Source organism: Lolium rigidum, chromosome 3 (genome assembly GCF_022539505.1).
Source record: "Lolium rigidum isolate FL_2022 chromosome 3, APGP_CSIRO_Lrig_0.1, whole genome shotgun sequence".
NCBI lineage: Eukaryota > Viridiplantae > Streptophyta > Magnoliopsida > Poales > Poaceae > Lolium > Lolium rigidum.
In genome coordinates, this window is record NC_061510.1 from 247,894,303 (window position 1) to 247,914,544 (window position 20,242).

Sequence of the window (20,242 nt, forward strand, 5' to 3'; positions counted from 1 at the left end):
ATAACAACCCCATTTCATTCAAATTTCGGAAAATTATCAAGCATCCACTTCAGATTACTTCCTACTCCCTATTTGATGATGAGAGAGAGTTACACCATGAAAACAACAGACTGACCATACACCGTCAACTTAAGGGCATCTCCAGCGGCGCGACGCAAATGACCGAAAATGCGTCGTGCACCCTCTCCAGCGGCGCGACGCAAAGTGACCGGGCCGTCCGCAGAGACGCAAACCTGGCCCAAATATGCGCCAGGTTTGCGTCTCGGCGGACGCTGCGCGGACGCGCAAAGTGACCGCTTGGTCCTGGCACGGGCCCGCCTGGCAGCGTCACAACTGCTTCGTCTTCGGCGGCATTACTTGCGGGCGGCGCGCCGCAGCCTTTGCAGGGCCGCGTTAATGGCGTGCCTCGGCTTCCGCGAGCGTGCGCGTGCGCAGCTAGTAGACGTGCGCAGCTAGCAGACGCAGCGTCGATGCGTCTTCTCCGCCGATGCGCGGCCGAGGCGTCGTTTCGGCGGTCTCGCGGCTGCCTCGCGTGCCGCGCGTAGTAATGGCGATGCCCCGCGTGGCGCGGCCGTCCCCCCGCCTCCGACCTATATAAACAGGGCGCCGGCATCTCATCTCCTCCGCACTAAACCCTAGCCGCCGCTGCCGTAGCGCCACTCGGTAGATCCACCATGAGCGGCGCCGGGCGCGGCCGGGCTGCCGCGCCTCCACCTCCACCTTCACCTCCCACTCCACCTCCCCGGGCCTCGAGCTCCGACGACGGGTTCGACTCCGACGACAAGCACCGACCTCCTCCACCCGGTCGGGGACGCCGCGGACTCGGGCCGAGCGGAGAAGGAAGCGAGAGGAGGAGCGGGCGGCCCATGCGGCTGTCGACGCCGAGCCGGAACAGCGCAGGCTGGCGGCCGCCGCTGCGGCCGAGGACTCGACTCGGAGATTTCATGGTCATCCGATGACCCCGATGCGCCGACGCCGGAGGAGAAGGCGGCGGAGCAGCGGGCCCTCGTCGAGTCTTTCGAGACGCTCAAGGACGAGGCCGACAACTCGAGGCTGGAGCAGGCACTGCAAGAGGACGCGGCGGCGCACCGAGCCATAGCGGCCGCGCGGGAGGCGGCGGAGAAGCAGGCCACAGAGCGACGCAACGACGGTGCCGGCCCGTCAGGAACCAAGTAGTCCTTGTATAGTTTTTATGTACTTTCTATGTTTGGTTTTCATATGTAATCAATCGCTCGTGTGGTAGAAAACCAAAGAAATTGTATGAAGATCAAACTATGTTGCAATTCAAAAATGGGTCGCCCCGGTGGGAGCACACCCAGACGCAAACGGACGCGCGGTCAAAATATGTCCGCTGGGCGACGCAAACGGACGCTGCCGACCACTTTTGGGCGTCCGAAATACGTCGCGCCGCTGGAGATGCCCTAAATGAGCACATAAAAACACTTGCAACTTGACTATACCCTGGAACAAAGATCAACAGTTCAGGTTTTGTCAGTCCAGTCGTATTCATGCTATCAATCAAACGTTTATTTCTTCTGGGTAACATGTTTTTCTTGAAGGAAATTATAAAAGAGGGAGCAATGTTATGCTGTTTCTGACAAACCAAAGTAATTGACCTGATGTCGATTTCTGTTTTGTGTATTTCGTCAATCGAGCATAAGGCTGGTGCCAATGCATCACCCCACTCTCATCCGCCACGTCAGCCCCGCCACGTCAGCTTTTTTCCTCACTCTCACCCCACGGTGCCAGTGCACGGGCTATAGTGCCAGCTCTCACTCCCTACCGCCTCCCTACCGCCCCCACTAGCACCGCTATCGCCTCCCTCTCGCCCCGCTCTCGCCTCCAACGCGGGCTATAGGCGGGCGGTACCGCCCCCTACCGCCGGGCGCCAGCGCCACCGCCCGCCGCTAGCCTCTCGCCCCTCTCCCGCCCGCCTCCCGCCCCAAGCCGGGCGATACCGCCTCCACTACCGCCCCCAATGGCACCAGCCTAACATGGCGAACCCTACTGAGCAAATAAAACATGTGTGGCGACTACTACAGCGCTTAACAGACATTTCATGATCCAGCACATAGAACTTGTTTCTTCAGTTTTAATAATCATGGAAGAAATCTCTAGGGTAGAATTTAAGAACACGGCCATCAACAAAAAGTTAGAAGATCAATAACTATAATTCAAAGTACATTGAAACATACAGTAGCACCACGTCTCTTGAAATGAAATTGATTGTGAGAATGAAAGACATTGATCATATATACTTCACAATGTTGAGCCGAGGTGCAAGTACACATCAAGTTAGCAAACATATTAACGAACTGATTTTCATTGAGCAACTTGCTCCAATTATAACTAGGTTACAAAACATCCTTCTTCCGCTCCAGAGGACCACAGGGCTTATCAATAAATCTAGACGAACTGTGGCCACGCATCCAGCTCAAACTTGACCCACGCAGCCTGGAACACCATCATCTTCCTGCTTCCGAGAGTGCAATCAAAGGGACCTTCCTGCTTACCAGATTTCAACCTGCAGCATAAAGATCACATTTCTGTCTTTTATATTTTCCAATTCAGCAAATCATTTAACAACTTTTTCAGATAATAACTCGCTGTTAGATAAGATAGTTTGGAAATCAGGTTTCACATAAATGAACTGGAGGCAGCATAAAAAAAATCGCCTCAACTTCAACGCAAGCAGCTGAACCAACAAAACAAACGTGCATGATTTAAGAAAAAAAACGAGGACAGAATTCAGGAAACCGATTACAATTCCTCACGAAAACGATAGAAAGCAAATAATATCGACCCAAAAGAGAAAAAAACGAGAAGTTTCTGAATCTAGAAACAACAAAACAATGATGTCGAAAGAGAAACGAAAAAAAAAGCCGGAGATCGGTGTTATTGATTGGGTGAGCCCGCGCGGCCAACATCGCGCGCGCGCTCCGACCGCGGGCAGTCGTCATCGCTCGCCGCCGGTGGCTGCCGCGGACGGCACCGCCGCCACCCTCCCCTCCAACAGAGCGCGCCACCTTCCCGCAGGCCCTTGGGAGGACAGCGGTGGCGGCGCGGCTGAGGGGAGAAGCGACTCCGGCCGCCGCCGCGGTGCCGCCAGGCGGGCTCGCTCGGATAAGATCAAGTAGTGTTCGGGTCGAAACCCTAGCTCCCTCCTCCTCCCACCACGTCCTCTTATCATCCGACTTCGAGAACCCACAGCCAATCCAGTTGAAGGCCTATCAGAAGCCCAATTCATCAGTTTCGGCCCATTAGAGACCCAATTAATCAGCCAGGCCAAAACCCTAACACCTCCAGGCCATATAACCGCTCTCTCGTCCATTCCATCCTCCTCTTCGCCGCCGCCCAAAACCCTCACCCGCCGCCGCCGCGCCGCCGCGCTCCCCGCAACCAAGCCGCCGGAGGAGCCATGTCGGTCCTCTCCCGCCCGGCCCCGGGCACCGTGCAGTGCTTCGGCCGGAAGAAGACCGCGGTCGCCGTGGCCTACTGCAAGCCGGGCCGCGGGCTGATCAAGGTCGACGGCGTGCCCATCGAGCTCATCCGCCCGGAGATGCTCCGGCTCAAGGCCTTCGAGCCCATCCTGCTCGCCGGCAGGTCCCGCTTCAAGGAGATCGACATGCGGATCCGCGTCCGCGGCGGCGGCCACACCAGCCAGATCTACTCCATCCGCCAGGCCATCGCCAAGTCGCTCGTCGCCTACTGCCAGAAGTACGTCGACGAGGCCACAAAGAAGGAGGTCAAGGACATCTTCGCGCGCTACGACCGCACCCTCCTCGTCGCCGACCCGCGCCGCTGCGAGCCCAAGAAGTTCGGGGGCCGCGGAGCCCGCTCGAGGTTCCAGAAGTCGTACCGTTGATTTTTTTTTTGGTATGGTGGCGCCGTTGGTGCAATCCTCGACTGCCTATCTATCTACTATCGAGCAGTTTAGCCCATGTAGTTTCTCATCTTTTGGACAACAATGAATAGGATATGTGATGTTCTCTAAGACTCGTGAGTTGTCTATGCAATATCGTTTTGCTTTGTGCCTAGTTGGCGCGGGATTATTTTAGTATTTGAAAATCATGTTAATGATGAGACTGACTGTCCTGTTAAGTTTCCTTCATTGTCTCGGCATGTTTGTGCTTAATTATAACTAGTTGAATGATCTGTCTGTTTCGTCGTGGAAAGAGTAGGTTTAGTTTCATTTCTTGTCCTGATCACTGGCTGCTTCATTTTGCATTTGAGGTTGAGCAATTATCCAACTATATGCTAGACTAGCGATATTACTTTCTGTATTTCCCCATTTCACTATGCCAAATGGTACCTTGCCAAGCCAAATATTTGTCAACAATCCAAACAATTGCCAATTGTTCTTTGTTTCCAAACGAAACGTAGCAGTTAGCTTCCCTCTTTGAGTGATCACTTGTTACCCAGTTGTATGTATTGTTTTACATTCGCTGCTTGGATGGTATAGTCGACTCATAATTTAGTTCCTTTTATTTCTTTCATCCACTCGTAATCATGCTAGAGCTCCAGCACCGTGCTATGATTCTTCTACAGAAGATGATTCCCGGATATTTGTCGACAATCCAATCAATTTCCAAATCTTTTTTGTTGCCAGACTGAACATAGGAGATATGGCTCTCAGCTTCCCCATTTCAGGGCTCCTTTGATTCATAGGATTTGCATAGGATTTGTGTAGGATTTGGTTCCTATTGGAAAATTTCCTATACATGTTGTTTGATTCATAGGAATATATCCTATAGGAAAAATTCCTATGGAAATCTTGTAGTGTAATTCCTATAGGAAAAAAACATTAGCTCATACCTCATGAAAAATTTGCGTAGGATTTGTGTAGGATTTGCATAGGATTTGTGTAGGATTTGGTTCCTATGGGAAAATTTCCTATACATGTTGTTTGATTCATAGGAATATATCCTATAGGAAAAATTCCTATGGAAATCTTGTAGTGTAATTCCTATAGGAAAAAAACATTAGCTCATACCTCATGAAAAATTCCTTTGCTTCAATCAAACACACTTCATCTTCCTATGGGATTCAAATAGACATGCCATTCTAATCCTATAACTTTCCTATTCCTATGCTTTTTGTATCCTTTGAATCAAAGGAGCCCTCAGTGATCACTTGTTTACCATCTGTATGTACTGTTATTCCCTTGCCGCTTAAATGATATAGTTGAGTCAGAATTTAGTCCATCTTCTTTCTGTCCACTGTTAATCGTGGGAGATTTCTGCATGGTGCTATGATCCATCTAATGAAGGTGATCTCCAAATATTTGTCACTAATCCAAACATTAGCCTTTTTTTGCCAAACAAAGCATAGTAGTTATGGCTGTTCGCTTCCCTCTTCAACTGTTCACTTACAGTCCTGCTGTATGTATTGTTATACCCTTGCTGCTTGGATGGTAATAGTCTACTCATAATTGAGGCCCTTTCTTCTTTAAACTGGCAAATCATGTGAGAGCTCCTGCATGGTTCTATGGTTGTCTACAGAAGGTGATGATTACCACAATAAATTACTGCCTTACCCTAGTTTGGTGGTTCATTTCAACTTTTTGCAGCTTGTGCCATTGCTGTTGTTTTCAGTAAAGCAGTTGTACCTAGATTATCTTAGCTGCACAGCATATCATTGCGTCTCTTTGGCAACTGTTGGGCATATGCTACTGCAGTTGATATCTTAGTTTACGAGGGGATGATGTGTTGCAGTTTATTGGACAAACTGCTAGGCAGCGTTTTTTGAGCATGTGGCAGGAGCCCCAGAAATAGAATAAGTTGCGCTGATATTTTGAAGTTACATGTTTATTTCGTCAAGCATTTAGACCATACATCCTTTTGTTTTTGTATTGCGCCTGCCATTTCTTGTGGATAAAAGACAAAGAGCTTCTATATTGGTCCTTTGTTTTGCTGTTCTATTCTGGCATTGGGTCTTCATGCAGAATAATAAACTCAATTAGCTGCAAATTACAGTGCACTTAAAAAAGAAGTATGGGACACTAGTAGGAAAACCCTTATAGGCGAAGCTTAGTTCTGTGGCGCACCGTTTTGAGTGCGCCACAGAAACTTATTTTGTGGCGCACCAAGCTCTTTGCGCCACAGAAATAGCTTAATTTTGTGGCGCACTACTAAACCGTGCGCCACAAAAACTTGGTGGGCCCCACACCCTGTCACCCCCAATCATTGGTTTTACAATTTCTATGGCGCACAAACCTCGGTGCGCCACGTAAATACTTCTCCGTGGCGCACGGCAAAAGTGCGCCACAAAATAAGGTATTCCGTGGCGCAGCTGTTTTGTGTGCGCCACGGAAATAAGTTATTACGTGGCGCGCTCGCGCTAGGTGCGCCACGTGAAATAAGCTATTCACGTGGCGCATCGTGGTTGGTGCGCCACGGAGCTAGCGAACCGGATCTACAAAAGTGAGCAACCTCCCACCTACCACACTACACAAGCCATTCTTCTTCCTCCATCTAGCTCGCCCCCTTCTCTCTCATACCATTTTGACTCCACTTTTCACTTGCTTGGGTATTTATTGCACTTACTTTGGTTGATACTTAATTGGAGTTGAGGAGAAGGCTCTCCATACTCTCTCCTCCTCTCGAACTCATCGATCGCGGTCTCGTCTCGGTATCGAATCTAGAAGGTGAGTAGTTGGAGGAGACATACATATGCTTGGAGGAGACATGCATATGCTTGTAGATCTTGTGTGGCCGTCGTGTGTATGGATGCTGGTTGCGGGTGAAGCGCTTGTGTGTGTGCCGGTGTGGTGCATGGATGTTTGCCGAAATGTTGATTCATTTCCGTTTCGGCAAGTTTTGCACTACCCATATGTCCTACTTTGAGGAGAGGTCATGCCGAATTTTTCCACTCCATGTAATACCTTGAGGAGAGGTACGACCCATGCATGTGTGTGCATTTGGTGCGGTTCTAATTTCTGTTCTATGTATACCATTTGCAGGCAAGCATGGTCCTCTCGATGAGTTCCGCTCGAATCTCTAGATACAAGATAGACGCGAAGGAGGACATGATTCGGAACAATAGGCGCCGGATAAGATGTCCGTGTCGATCATGCAAACTCGAGCGCCGGATCAACCACGATTCCGGACAACTAGAGGAGCACCTGCCGAGGCGCGGTTTCATGCAAGACAACCGAGGCGCGGCCGGCCCCATCAAATGGTGCGCATGAAGACCATGTCGAGCGAGATGACTATCATCATGAAGAAGACTATCATCATGCCGACGGGGACTATCATCATGAAGAAGAAGTCGACGGAGAAGATCATCATGAAGAAGAAGATGCCGGCGGAGAACATCATCATGATGAAGAAGAAGATTCCGGCGCGACCCCGCTAATTTCGGCCTTGCGGGACTCTCATGTTCAAGATCTTCTCCTCCAGGAGACGAGCAACGATAGAGTTGCGGCTAGAGAGAGAGCCAAGTCTGTCGCAAATGGAGAAAGACGGGATGACTCCGATCTTTCCCGGGTGTCGTCCGCGGGATACGCGCTTGCATGTAACGCTTGATTACTGCCGAGATGAAGACGCGAGAACAAGTGGACCGATTCCGGCTTCAGCAAGAGCTTAAAATTCGGCACGATCGTCTCCCGGAGGGGAACACATTGCCAAGTAGTACCGAGGAGGCCAAGAAAGTCGTGTGTCCCCTTGACCTACCGCACGAAAAATACCACGCCTGCATTAATGATTGTGTGATTTATAGGTGCGAGTACAAGGACGAGAACCACATGTCCGGTGTGTGGCCACGGACGGTACAAGGTTGGGAACAAGAAGGTACCTCGAAAGGTGGTATGGTACTTTCCTATCACTCCCCGTCTGCAACGGTATTTCGTGGACCCTAAGGAAGCAAAGCTCATGCAATGGCACGAGGAAAGGCAGAAGCCCGAAGAAGATCCGGAGATGGGATATATGCTGACACACCCTTCAGACGCTGGACAGTGGCAAACATTGGACATCGCCTTCCCTAGGTTCGGGGGCGACACAAGGAACATCGAGTCGGGTATGAGCACCGATGGACTCAATCCGTTCGGCAACCGGAGTAGCACACATAGCACCCGGCCTGTGTTTGTATGGCCTTACAACCTACCCCCGTGGTCGTGCACCAAGCAAAGGTACATACACTCGAGTATTCTCATTCGGGGGCCGAAACAACCAGGTGTTGACATGCATTTGTATCTCGGGCTGCCGAAAGAGGAGTTAGACACGTTGTGGAAGACGCCACCCCGTACGTGGGACGCCTACACTAGAACTTATTTCGATATGAGAGCCGCGTTGATCACGACGGTCACGGACTATCCTGGTTACGCATATGTATCCGCCCGGGTGGGCCACGGATTCAACGGCCGTGTGAAGTGCATGGACGATACCCCGCATCTACAACTACCAAGGGATCCCGGGTCCTCGAAAACCGTCTACCCGTGTGCTCGAAGGTGGCTTCGCTTGGATCACCCGTGGAGAAAACGCGGTGATCCGTTCAATGGTAAAGATGAGCCCGATGGACCCCCACGCCCGAGGAGCGGCGCGGAAATCAATGATCTTCGAAAAATTGGAAGGAGTGCCCGGCGCCGGGAAAGAAGCGACCGAAGCCGAGCCGCCGCTCGGTGTATGGAAAGCGAGGTCTGTTTTCCACGACTTGGAGTACTTGGAAGGTCCTCCACACGCCCCACAGCCTCGATGTCATGCACATTACGAAGAACGTTACCGAGAGTCCGCTTGGCACTCTTTGCAACTCGAGAAAAGTCCAAGGATGGACCGAAAGCAAGATACGATCTTAAACATTTTGGCATCGGGAAAGATCTTCAAGCCCCGATACCGACGATGATGATGATGATGATGATGATCGGACGGAAGGGACTCAACGTCTCCGTAAAAGGGCTAAGAAGAACGCGGTGCAGCTTCCCGCTGCACGCTTACAACGAGTCCGGAGGAGCTCGAGCAGGTTTTCAGGTGCCTCCTAGGAGTGAAAGTTCCTCACGGTTACTCGGGGAATATAAGCAGATATCTGGACGTAGCGAAGAAGAGGTTCACCGGGATGAAGTCTCACGATTGCCACGTGCTAATGACGCCGATACTTCCCGTTGCGATCCGAGGCATAATGGACGAGCACGTCCGTGATACGCTGTTTGGCCTATGCAACTTTTTTGACGTTATCACCGGGAAGTCGATTGGCGTGAGGCAGCTCAAGATGCTACAGGATGAGATCGTGGTGATACTATGTGAGCTCGAGATTTACTTCTCGCCCGCATTCTGTGATATATGCGTCCATCTCCTTCTCCATGTCGTTGAAGACATCAAGCGGCTCGGCCCAACTTCCCTCCACAACATGATGTCTTTCGAAAGGCAGAACGGTGTCATGAAAGGATACGTTCGCAATAGGGCCCGTCCGGACGCAAGCATGGCCAAGGGGTTTCTAACCTACGAGTGCATCTCCTTCGCCGGAATTATCTAAGCACCGAGGACGACGAGGATCATGTTGGTCTACCCCCGGGACGCACCTCGGGAGGCTCGGCCGGAGTCGGTCACCGCGAGGGCTACCGCTCAGTCCATGTCGGCATTGAAAATCGACGCGACGACTTTGACGGGGCTCACCGGGTCGCGCTACAACACTTAAAACCGACCGAACCTTTCGTGCAAGAGCACAAAAGCATGGTCGAGCAGAATTACATCGATATGGGCCGGCCGAGGAAGATGGGAGACGTAACCAAAAAGCACAACTCCAGCTTCACGCGTTGGTTCAAGCAAACTCAATCTGGTTGAAGCACGGAGAAATACGCCTTCTACCGAAGATGAAAAACTCATATACACCTTATCACGGGGACCCGCGCATAACGTAAGGACCTATCGGGGTACGACATCAACGGTTACTGATTCTACACCGAGGAAAAGGACATAAATAGTGAAAATCAAAACTCGGGAGTAACTATGCTTTGTCATACGCCGATGACGAGACTAATGTCAAGGAAAGATTTTTTGGAAGGATCGAGGAGATATGGGAGCTCAATTACTGTGGAGAGACGGTGCCAATGTTTCGTGTGAGATGGGCCAAGAAGGTCGAAAAGAAGGCCGATATTTCACAACCATGGTTATACCCGATGCAAAATCGAAGAACGCATCCGCGAAAAATGAGCCATGGGTACTCGGTAGCCAAGTTGACCAATGCTTCTTCATCACCGATCCGTCGAGGCCTAGCCGTGTTGTCGTGAGGAGGGGCAAGAGGAGCATCATAGGAATGCAAGGAGACGCCAACGAGGAAGACTTGGACAAGAACGGTGACCCGAAGATGGAGGAGGAATTCGACAGACACTTCGACATGCCTACTACTAGTAAAGTAAGAAGGAAGACCTCCCTACCCTCTAAAGGTTGTCCATTCACGCGAAGAAATCTCAAGGTGGCCGGCATAAAGTATTCAACCGCCAACAACCGAAAGGGCAAGAAGATTGCGAAGAGACGCTAGAGCTCGGAGCCGGGACGAAGAAGATCTTTTTTTGGTGTATGTGTGTGTGACAAGTACATGCATGTGTGTGTGAGAGAGACAAGAACATGTGTGTGTGAGACAAGTAATTTGTAATTGAAAATCTCTAGTAATTATTATTAAATGTTGTGTTGTTTCTTGAAAATGTAACAAAAACATTTTTAAAAAGGGAAAAAAGTAGGGGCAACCAGGGTTCGAACCTGGGTTACCCAAGCCTACCGATGGGCTTAACCATCGGGCTAATGCTTGTGTTTACGACGAACACAACATTAGCCCGGTTTGTTTACTAAGTCGGTAAATTCGTGGCGCACCTAGTACGCATGCGCCATAGAATTCCTTAATTCTGTGGCGCATGTCCCGCTTGGTGCGCCACGGATTAAGGAATTCTATGGCGCATGCACAACTAGGTGCGCCACAGAATTTACTGACTTGGTGAAATGAGCGGTTCGCTCTTCCCCCATCTCTCTCTTCCCCATTCGTATCCGCGTGACGAACCCTAGCTTCCACCGCCGCCTAGCACTCGCCACCGCCGCCTAGCACCACCGAGCAGGAGGAAGAGGAGGAGGAGGAGGACCACCCCGCCCACGCCGCGAGCGAGGAGGAGGAGGACCACCCCGCCCGCGCCGCGGCAGCGAGGAGGAGGAGGAGGACCATCGCTGCGCTCGCCATCACCGCCTAGCGCCGCCGTCGGTGAGATCCCTCCCTCTCCCCGGTGCCTCCCTCCCTCTCCCCTGTGCGCCGGCCCCTCCCTCTCCCCTATGCCTCCCTCCCTCTCCCCTATGCCTCTCAATTTGGTTCTCAATTTGCTTAACTTCTTGCTGGTGATGTAGTTAATTTTGATTGAGCAATTGACAATGTTGCATATACATATAGTCAAATAGAATTTTGATGGTCAGTATGAATTTTGGTGTAGTGCTGCTGTAGCTTGTGTGGACATTCAGTTTATGAATTTTGATGTGTTAGTCAAATAGAAAATTGATGGTCAGTATGAATTTTGATTTAGACAGATGATAAGAATTTTGACAATGTTCAAATGTTGGCAGTAGCTACTGGTTGGCTTGCTCTATACTGCCTTTTTAAATTTAAGTAATTATCTACTAAAATTTGATTAGCTATTGGTATAATTCTCTTTGAATTTATAAAAAATGTAAATGCAAATGATGCAGTCAAATGCTATTTCATTTATTGCTTGCTATTTTTTAATTCATTGGTTAATGTTTTTTTTAATTCATTGCTTGCACTAAAGCTAATAAAGTTCTTGCAATTATTTTTAATTCATTGCTTGCTGTTTTTTTAATTCATTGCTTGCAGTATAGCTAATGGTTCAATAAAATGAACAATGCAGTAGGTTTTTCAATACAATGCGATAGGTTTTTTAATAAAATGAAATGCTACCTGCCTAGTTGATTTTGAATTGATGCTAGGATTTGTTGGCGAGGTTTAGAAAATGCTACTTGTTTGAATTTTATGAAATGATCATGCTCATGCTCCCTGGTTGCAAGATGAGAATGCATAGATGGTTGATGTTCAAGCATTTTCATTTTCATTTGAAGTCACTAGCATTTCATTTTGGGGAATATTTATGAGTAATAGCATTTTCATTTGTAGTCACTAGCATTTCCATATGATGCTCAAGCTTCTGCTATTTAATTATCTCTCGGAATTTTATATGTTGATGTTCTTGATTGCTACTCGCTAGCTAGGATTTTGGTTAGTGCTACTGTAAGTATAAGTGGTTAGTGCTACCGTAAGTATAAGTGTAATGCTCCAGGTTTTGATGCTCCAGGTTTTGATGTAGTTGTATTCTTCAGGTTTTGATGCTTCAGATTTTGATGTAGTTGTAGCTCCAGGTTTTGATGCTTCAGGTTTTTGATGCTCCAGGTTTTGTTGTAGATGCTCCAGGTTTTGATGCTTCAGGTTTTTGATGCTCCAGGTTTTGTTGTAGATGCTCTAGGTTTTGATGCTTCAGGTTTTTGATGCTCCAGGTTTTGATGTAGTAGTATTTGGATACAATTTTGTATGATGATGAACATGGTTAGAATCTGTGAATATGGTGATGAATGTGGGCTCCGGGTTTTGCGGGGATTTCATTGAGTTGCCCATTTCTCCCGAAGCGTTGATTAACTTCCGTTTCGGTTGAGAAATGGGCACTCCTACGTAGAAAAATTAGCAAAAGTCATGCCGAATTTTCTGGTTGACTTTTGTACTAACTTGTTGCCTCTTTTTAATGAAGTGCAAATAAACATGTCGGGCAACACTTCTAAGCCCAGGAGCCAGAACGAAGAAGCGAGAGAGGCCAACAAGGACTTCTGGGAGGGCTACGAGCAGCCCCGGAAGGCCGCCGCCGAGTCGCCCGACGATGAGGAAGAGGGCCGGGACGCCGCCTCCGAGGGAGAGGGCCGGGACACTGCCTCCGAGGAGAGGGCCGGGGGGCCGCCGCCGACACCGGCGACGATGACGATACCTGGGACGACGCCGCCCAGACCGGTGAAGAGACGGCCGGTGAAGAGAACGCGGCCAACCGCACGGAAGGTGATAGCGGCGGCAACCCTCAGGAGGGTAAGAAGAAGAGGACGGCGAGGAGGCCAAGGAGGGATCGGAGGCCGCAAGTGCTCGCCAACGTCACCGATCATTTCACGGTAGTCTCCGAAAGTGGCCTACCCTTGGAGCCTTCGTGGGTTGCCAAAGGGTACGGCATGCAACTAGGGTGCATCGTCCGTGAAACCGTGCCGATCCTAACTCGGGACCTCGAAGCAAGGAGAACGAGGCTATCGCCCAATCCCTCCTCCCGAAGCTTCACCAACGATACACGTTCCCGGAGCCGTTAAATAAGAAGGTGGACTCTTTAGCTCTCACGAAGATGAGCACCGCCTTGAGCAGCTGGAAGAACCGGCTGAAGGGAAAGATCGAGGCCGGTGAAAGGCTCGGGAGAGGATAAGTAGCAAAGACCCGTCGCTCTCCTTAGAAGACTTTAATGCATTCAAGTCTTACTTACGGAGTGACGCTGTTAAAAAATGGACCGCCCGGGGGAAGAAAATGCGGGATTTGAACTTAGGGACCCACCATTGCGGAAGCGGCGGTTACCGAGGAAAACAGCCCACTTGGGACAAGGAGGATGCCGAGATGGTACGTACGGGGAAAGAAAACCCCCGGCACAAAATCCGGGATGAACGAGGCTAGGAACTTTGTCCGGTCCCGCTACTACTTAGGCCGGAAGACGGGGGAATTTATTACGGATCACGAAGACGTGAGGGATTTCGAGAAGTACCTGGTAAGGATAGTTCTATATTATTTCGCTCATCTTATTAGGCAATGAAGCCAAATGGGCTAACCTTAAGTTCCTTTGTCTAAAGGATGAAGAGTTGACGAAGGCTGGCCCGTCGTCCCGGGGTCGACGGAACCGTGGGACACGCCTTTCAACGGGCGATGAACAAGTACAAGGAGAGGGAGCCGGACAAGCCACCGACGTCGGGTGGCCGTGTGTCCGGCTTTGGCACAAGTATGAAGCTATCCGAGTACTACGGATCGGATGCCAAGACGAGAAAGGCTGGAGAGGAGGTCATCGGCTAAGGATAAATCCGAGGTTCGGGAGCTGAAGAAGAAGGTGGAGTCACTAGAGAAGCTGGTGGCCGAAAAGCTGTGGAGAACACGGAGATGATGAACAAGTTATTGGACGAGAAGATCCGGCAGATCATCCCCCTGGGTTGATGGAGGGGTTAGGCTGCTTGGAATGCGGGAGGTCAAGTGGGGCCGATACATGTGCCCGGCATTAGCGGCAGCAACTCAAGCTTCCACGTGTCGCCGACGGTGCCGCTCCACCCGACGCCGGCGTCGGGGCTCCACCGAACGCCGCCGCGGCTCCAACCGCCGCCGCAGCTCCAAGCGGTCGCATCGACGCCCCCAACCGCCGCCCTTGTATCGAAAGTAGCCGAGATCGACGCCATCAAGGAGGTAAACTCATTAGTTACTCCTTCGCGTCATCTTCTTTAACTATATATGCCTTTCGTGATCTGCCATCTCACGATGCCCAACATGGCGCCCACGACTCGGGATGAACAATGCATACTTACGCAAACGGTGGAGCCCGGCGGCAAGTTGGTGGAAGTTGCTAGCGGCTATGTCATGGCTTCCCGCGTTATGCACGGCGCTACATTGACGGAAGACGTGGCGAAGGTCAAGTTGGTAATGGTAGTGCCGGAGTACCGCTACGCCATCCCCCCTTTCAACCTCCGGGCACGAGAAGAAGGCGACGTTTTGCCCCTTGGGGATTGCACCTCATGGCTTATGAAATGGCCGAAGAACCGGATTCGTGCGGGGGGGGTCTTCCGAGTTGTAAGAGAAGCACCGGCGCCACCTCCCCTATCATCCGGCCCAAGATCGCCAACGCCGACGACACCCTTAAGGAAACGGCGGTCGCCGCCCCACTACCCCGAAGGAACCGACGGTCGCCGCCGCCACCCGGAAGGAACCGACGATCGCCGTCACCACCGGACGCCACAAACGGTTGTTGGGAGCGCTACCGCAACGACCGTCTACTAGACGCACGGTACGCCAAGCGGCGGCATCGCAACCGCCACCACCTAAGGTCCGGGACATGGCGCCACTTGATGGCAACGATGTAGATGATGATGATGACATCGATGCCTACATCAACAACGGCGCTGCAGCCAAGATATGTACATGCCTCCTATGGATGAACAAGCCTTCCGCACACACGGCGATCAACTTAGTCGTCCCCCTACGGTCACGAAGCGGCGCCTCGGTCTTCACGGGTCTTTCTCAAGACACTCCTCCGTAGGCTGGCAATCCAGCTCAAGTCAAGCCTCGCTACCGTTTTCAGCCCTAACACGCTGCGTAAGACGATCATCGGGGATCCACCCAAATCAACCCCGGCAACCTCGGAAGCACCACCAGCACCCGAAGCACCACCATCGGCACCACAAGCACCCCCGAGTAGGTCAAGTGAAGAAGGGAAGGAAGAGAGGAGCCAAGAAGGGCGCATCTTCGAGCCAGCCTGCTCCTAAGAGGATCCGGGCCGACGACATGGTACCACCTACACCGGATGGCTTGCCCCGGTGTCATGAAGCTGGTAAACCTATATCGCCTCCGGACATGGAACACCTCGCAAGTGGACAAATGCTCCCTTTGCAGCACTCTATTCATTATCAAGAGAGCGTCCTTCTTAAAGAAAAGGATCCAAATTACCCGGTGTTCTTGGTCAAGGTGCCGTCCAACCAGAACTTCGTCAATGAAGACCCCGCGGATATCTTCTTCATAGCGTTCAAGGACGTCTTCAATCTATTTCACTCGAAACGGCTCGACTATAACTTGGTCCGCCTATACGCGATCAATCTTCAGATGAAGATCAACGAGAGAGAGACCCCGCCACATCGCGGTAGCGGATCCCTACTACATGCGCGATAGCCAGCTCCGGGACGGCTCAAGGACACGGACCAAGGCGGTGCGGTACCTCCGAACTTCATGCTCATGCACAAAGAGAGCAACACCATTCTTACTCGCTCGTCTTTCCCGAGTAAGTACACATCCGCTCACGGCCGTCGTAACTTATGCTTTCTTATATATTTCTTCCATTGCCGATCATTTCCAACATTCCATTTCAATTGCATGTGTTGAGCGGGGACAAATACTGCACACTCATCATCCTAGATCCAAAGTGGTCACTAGCCCGAGTATTTCGACTCGTCGAGTACGACGACGAAGAAAGACTACACGAGAATAAGGGGTGTTCTCGATGAGGCTATCCTTGGCTACTCCAAAAGTGGAGGCACCTTCGACAAGAATGGGCAATATATCAGGCCGGACACTAAAAAGATCGGGTTCAAGCACGTGATCAACTTCCCTTGTATCAAGCAGCCAGCATTAAGGAGGCCTTCTATGTCCTCCATCACCTTAAAGGGTTTGTTGAGGATGCGAGAGATGATGTCTCCGCCACCTAGTAAGAGAGACCCCATTAAAATGTCGAGGGAAATCAGTGATGATGATCTTAGAGAAGACTTCCATCGCATCCAAGTAAAGCTCTCGGAAATTATCTTACAAGATGTATCCAACGGATCGGGGCTCTTACACGTAGCCAGAGCGTTGCCTAAGAGGGATATCGAAGAACGCCTACATAAGCGGGGTGATGGAAGGACGTGGACGACGAAGGACTTGTACAAGCCGTTCCCGGAGCCGCTCAAGAAGACGTCTCGTTGACCGAGGCCAGTGTGCCTAGCATTACTTTGAATCGATAGACAATTTGCACCGTATTGTAAACTAAACTTGCTTAATTTGCTCGAAACGGTGGTCGTCGTTGTTGGACTTCAGTTACTATTGTAGTCGTTATCGTTGAACCATATTACTTATGTGATACCGATGCTATATTTCTTTTAGGTTTATTATTATTTCCTTGCTTTAATTCTTGTGAATATGTATGCATGTGAACCCTCTAACTCTTTCCATTGCGTTATATACTAATATTCCTTGTGTCCATAGAGATGACGTACTACGTCGTGTTCGAGGAGGGTTCCGGGAGTGTACGAGGAGTGGGAGGAGTGCAAGAAACAGGTGCACAAGTTCAGCGGCAAGCTGCTACAAAGGGTACCCGACTAGACACGAGGCGGTTGCCAAGTGGAGGGCGCACCAAGCGAACAAGAGCAAGATGAAGACCTTCCTTGTGCTCTCGCTCTTGCTCACCATCGTCGCGGCGGTACTCTATTTCATCCTAGTGTAGGCGGCGGCCGGTGTCACTTCGTTTGTATCTAGAGATGATGAGAACTTTCTTAATTTGCATGGATTATGAGTTGTATGGAGCTATATGTATAACTCGATCGGGCTCTAAGTAATGTGATGATGATGTGATGATTATGTATGTCCATATTATATCTGTCTATATTATATCAGTATATAACCTGTATACGGTGTATAAAACCAGTATAAAACCTGTATAATACACCAGGGAGCACAAAATCGAGTATACCTGTACATAGTTCTGTGGCGCACCAAAAAATAATTCTGTGGCGCACCTGTTTCTGTGGCGCAGCTACATCACATGCGCCACAGAACTACTTATTTCTGTGGCGCACCTGGCCCGGTGCGCCACAGAAACCTTATTTCTGTGGCGCACGACCAGGTGCGCCACAGAAAGCTTATTTTTGTGGCGACGTTTCTGTGGCGCACCACCCGTGCGCCACAGAATCAAATTTTCGTGCGCTACTGATGAGGCTTTTCCTACTAGTGGGATAGTCAAGTTTTTGTTTTGTTTTGCATTTGTGACTTGAGCAAAACCTGATGAATATGCTTGCTCTACAAGTACAATACAATTTTGCAGTGCTTACCTTTTATTTGGGACATCAACCTGTTTTCCTGCTGTATGTATTGTTGTACCCGTGTGCTTAGATGTATAGTCGACTCATTATTTACGCCCTCTTCTTTCTCCTGTTGACTGGTGATCATGTGAGAGCTCCTGCATGGTTATATGATCTGTCTACAGAAGGTGATCGTGATTAACATAACATTCTGCTGCCTTTCCCAGCTTTGCTGGTTCATTGCAACTTGATTCTTATCCTTTCGTGTTGCTTTCACTAAAGCAGTTATACCTAGATTAGTTTAGCACCGCAGTATTTTGTTGGGTCTCTTTGGCAATTCTTGGGCTACTGCAGTTGACATCTTAGTGTATGAGGTGATGATGTGTTGCGCTAGTTTCTGGGACAAACTGCTAGGCATCGTCTTTTTTGAGCATGGGATAGGAGCCATGGAATAGAAGAAATATGTTTATTTCGTCAAACATTTAGACCATACAGCCTTGCTTTTTTGTATTGCGCTTGGCATTTCTTTGGAAGGAAACTTTGCTCATTAGACAACGAGCTTCTGCTTTGGTGTCCTATTCTGGCATTGGATCTTCATGCAGAATATGAACTCAGTCAGTGCACTAAAAAAGAAGATGTCTGGGATGGTCAGGTTTTGGATTTGTCTCGCGTTTGTGACTTAGCAAAGCCTGATGAATATGCTTTACCTCTACAAGTACAATACAGTTTTGCAATGCCTCAGTTACCTTTTATTCGGGACATCAAGTTTTCTCCTTTCTAGCTACAGATATACATCTTCCTCCCATATTTGGGATGTAGGGTAGCTTAGCTTGTTTCTTCAGTTACGCTTGCTAGTACCTCATTGTTGACTTCCTGCTCGTTATCTTCCACTGTCTCGTCTGCGGCAGGTACTTGGAATAGCGCCTTTCTCGCACGAAACATTGCTAGGTGAATGTCACCTGTGTGAGACACAACAAAGCATCGATCAAGCAAGACCACCTAGAAGTCAAAGAATGCTAGTACTCCTATGTGATCTGGAGGGATACGTGAACTGAGGTTAGTAGGCACCGAAGATTAGGAGGCTCCCGGAGTTGACGGCCACGGGGAACCCTGGCACCAGCTTCCTCTCGTTGATGTAGGTGCCGTTGGTGCTGTTCATGTCTGTCACCACTAGGCTACCATCTTTCTTCTTCTCCAGCCGAGCGTGCACGCCGGAAACTGTCGCGACGGGGATGACGATGTCAGCGCTCTCTGGAACCCTGCCCACGGTCACCACGTCCTGGGAAGATAGGGAGCCATCACATTGTCAGCGGTAAACAACATCGACAATGGTTTCTCTGCTGAGGACGGCGTTTGTGGCGAGAGCACGTACAGAAGAGGTGATCTCGATCGGACCGCGGCGCTCGACGCGGTAGCCGATGTGTTTCCAGTCGCCGTCACCTGAAAATTTAATCAAAGTCAACTGCTGTAGCCAAATGAAACACTTGAATGCGAGCAGGCATATCGGTTCATTCGCGTCTAAACTCTAAAGAAAGAAACTGAGAGACTGGGCTGGCAAACCTGCGGGCTCGAGAAGCCATCCTTCCGTCGACGTGCTGCCGGCGGCGGCGGCGGAGCACCTCAAAGACAAGCCCCTGCTGCTTGTTCTGGCGAGGTAGACTAGCTGCCGCTCTGCGCCGGTGTAGTAGCTACATCGGTAGGGAGGAGGCCTAGCTGACGCCGGGGAGCAGCGGAGAAGGGTCGGCGACCTCCTTGCGCCAGAGAGCGACAGCAAGGGGGAAGAGGTAGCGGCTGCCGCTTCCATTTGCGACGAGCAGCAGCAGTCAGGGATGGATGGATAAAATTCGTGTGTTGCTCAGGCAGAGAGTGGGACGATCATCACTGGAGGAGATAGAAGGATCCTGATTGCGATGGATGGGTAGGTGCATCCTGCCCAAACCTCCCTCGCTCTTCTCTGTGGCTGTGGTTAACTTGTTCTGTTTTCTTCTATCTCTTCCTCGCAGCCGAAAATCCTACTCGTCGTAAATCTTTGATGTGCAAGCATTGAAAGAAAACTAACAAAATATTTTTTGTTACAATTTTCGTGGCGTTGAGCAAGAAATTTCTTCCATACGTGTGTTGTTTATTCATGCAACAAGTGGCCATGATTTTAAAGGTCATTATCCATGTCCCTCGTGACACTTCTCCCACGTTCTTCGTCTCCGAGACACGTTTCTTCTGTTCTAATCCACATCGCCACCTCCCACTCCCCTCTCTCCAAAAAACCCTCTAACGTCACTTATCCACATTCATTGCCCTAAAATCGTCATGTTGGTGTCCACTGTCTATGACGGTATCTAGTTTGGGAAGCCCGCCGCCATGGAGCTCTTTGTTTCCCATAACTATATTTATAACTTCAATTTATTTAGCATGAGCAATTCATAATGCACAATAAGTCTACTATACTTCAT

At 50.0% G+C, this 20,242-nt stretch overlaps 2 protein-coding genes across 2 annotated transcripts; one reads left to right on the forward strand and one right to left on the reverse strand.

The window, feature by feature from the left end:
- The first annotated feature begins 3,407 nt into the window (after positions 1-3,407).
- On the forward strand, positions 3,408-4,080 carry LOC124699269 (40S ribosomal protein S16-like). The gene has a single exon (XM_047231596.1). The coding sequence runs from the start codon at positions 3,419-3,421 to the stop codon at positions 3,863-3,865; it is 447 nt and encodes a 148-aa protein (XP_047087552.1). The 5' UTR covers positions 3,408-3,418; the 3' UTR covers positions 3,866-4,080.
- A 14,438-nt stretch (positions 4,081-18,518) lies between these two features.
- On the reverse strand, positions 18,519-19,707 carry LOC124699270 (oxoglutarate dehydrogenase inhibitor-like). Its single transcript, XM_047231597.1, has 4 exons — positions 19,353-19,707; positions 19,165-19,232; positions 18,861-19,071; positions 18,519-18,751 (listed from the first exon to the last, which is right to left on the reverse strand). The coding sequence occupies exons 1-4, from the start codon at positions 19,594-19,596 to the stop codon at positions 18,618-18,620; spliced, it is 657 nt and encodes a 218-aa protein (XP_047087553.1). The 5' UTR covers positions 19,597-19,707; the 3' UTR covers positions 18,519-18,617.
- Positions 19,708-20,242: the final 535 nt, after the last annotated feature.

What these genes read in the sequence shown, in the direction of transcription:
- LOC124699269 (XM_047231596.1), top strand. Translation starts at nt 3,419, where the DNA reads ATGTCGGTCCTCTCCCGCCCGGCCCCGGGCACCGTGCAGTGCTTCGGC.
- LOC124699270 (XM_047231597.1), bottom strand. Translation starts at nt 19,596, where the DNA reads ATGGAAGCGGCAGCCGCTACCTCTTCCCCCTTGCTGTCGCTCTCTGGC. An exon ending in ATGGCTTCTCGAGCCCGCAG is followed by an intron (nt 19,233 to 19,352) that starts GTTTGCCAGCCC and finishes TTAAATTTTCAG; the next exon opens with GTGACGGCGACTGGAAACAC. An exon ending in CGATCGAGATCACCTCTTCT is followed by an intron (nt 19,072 to 19,164) that starts GTACGTGCTCTC and finishes CTATCTTCCCAG; the next exon opens with GACGTGGTGACCGTGGGCAG.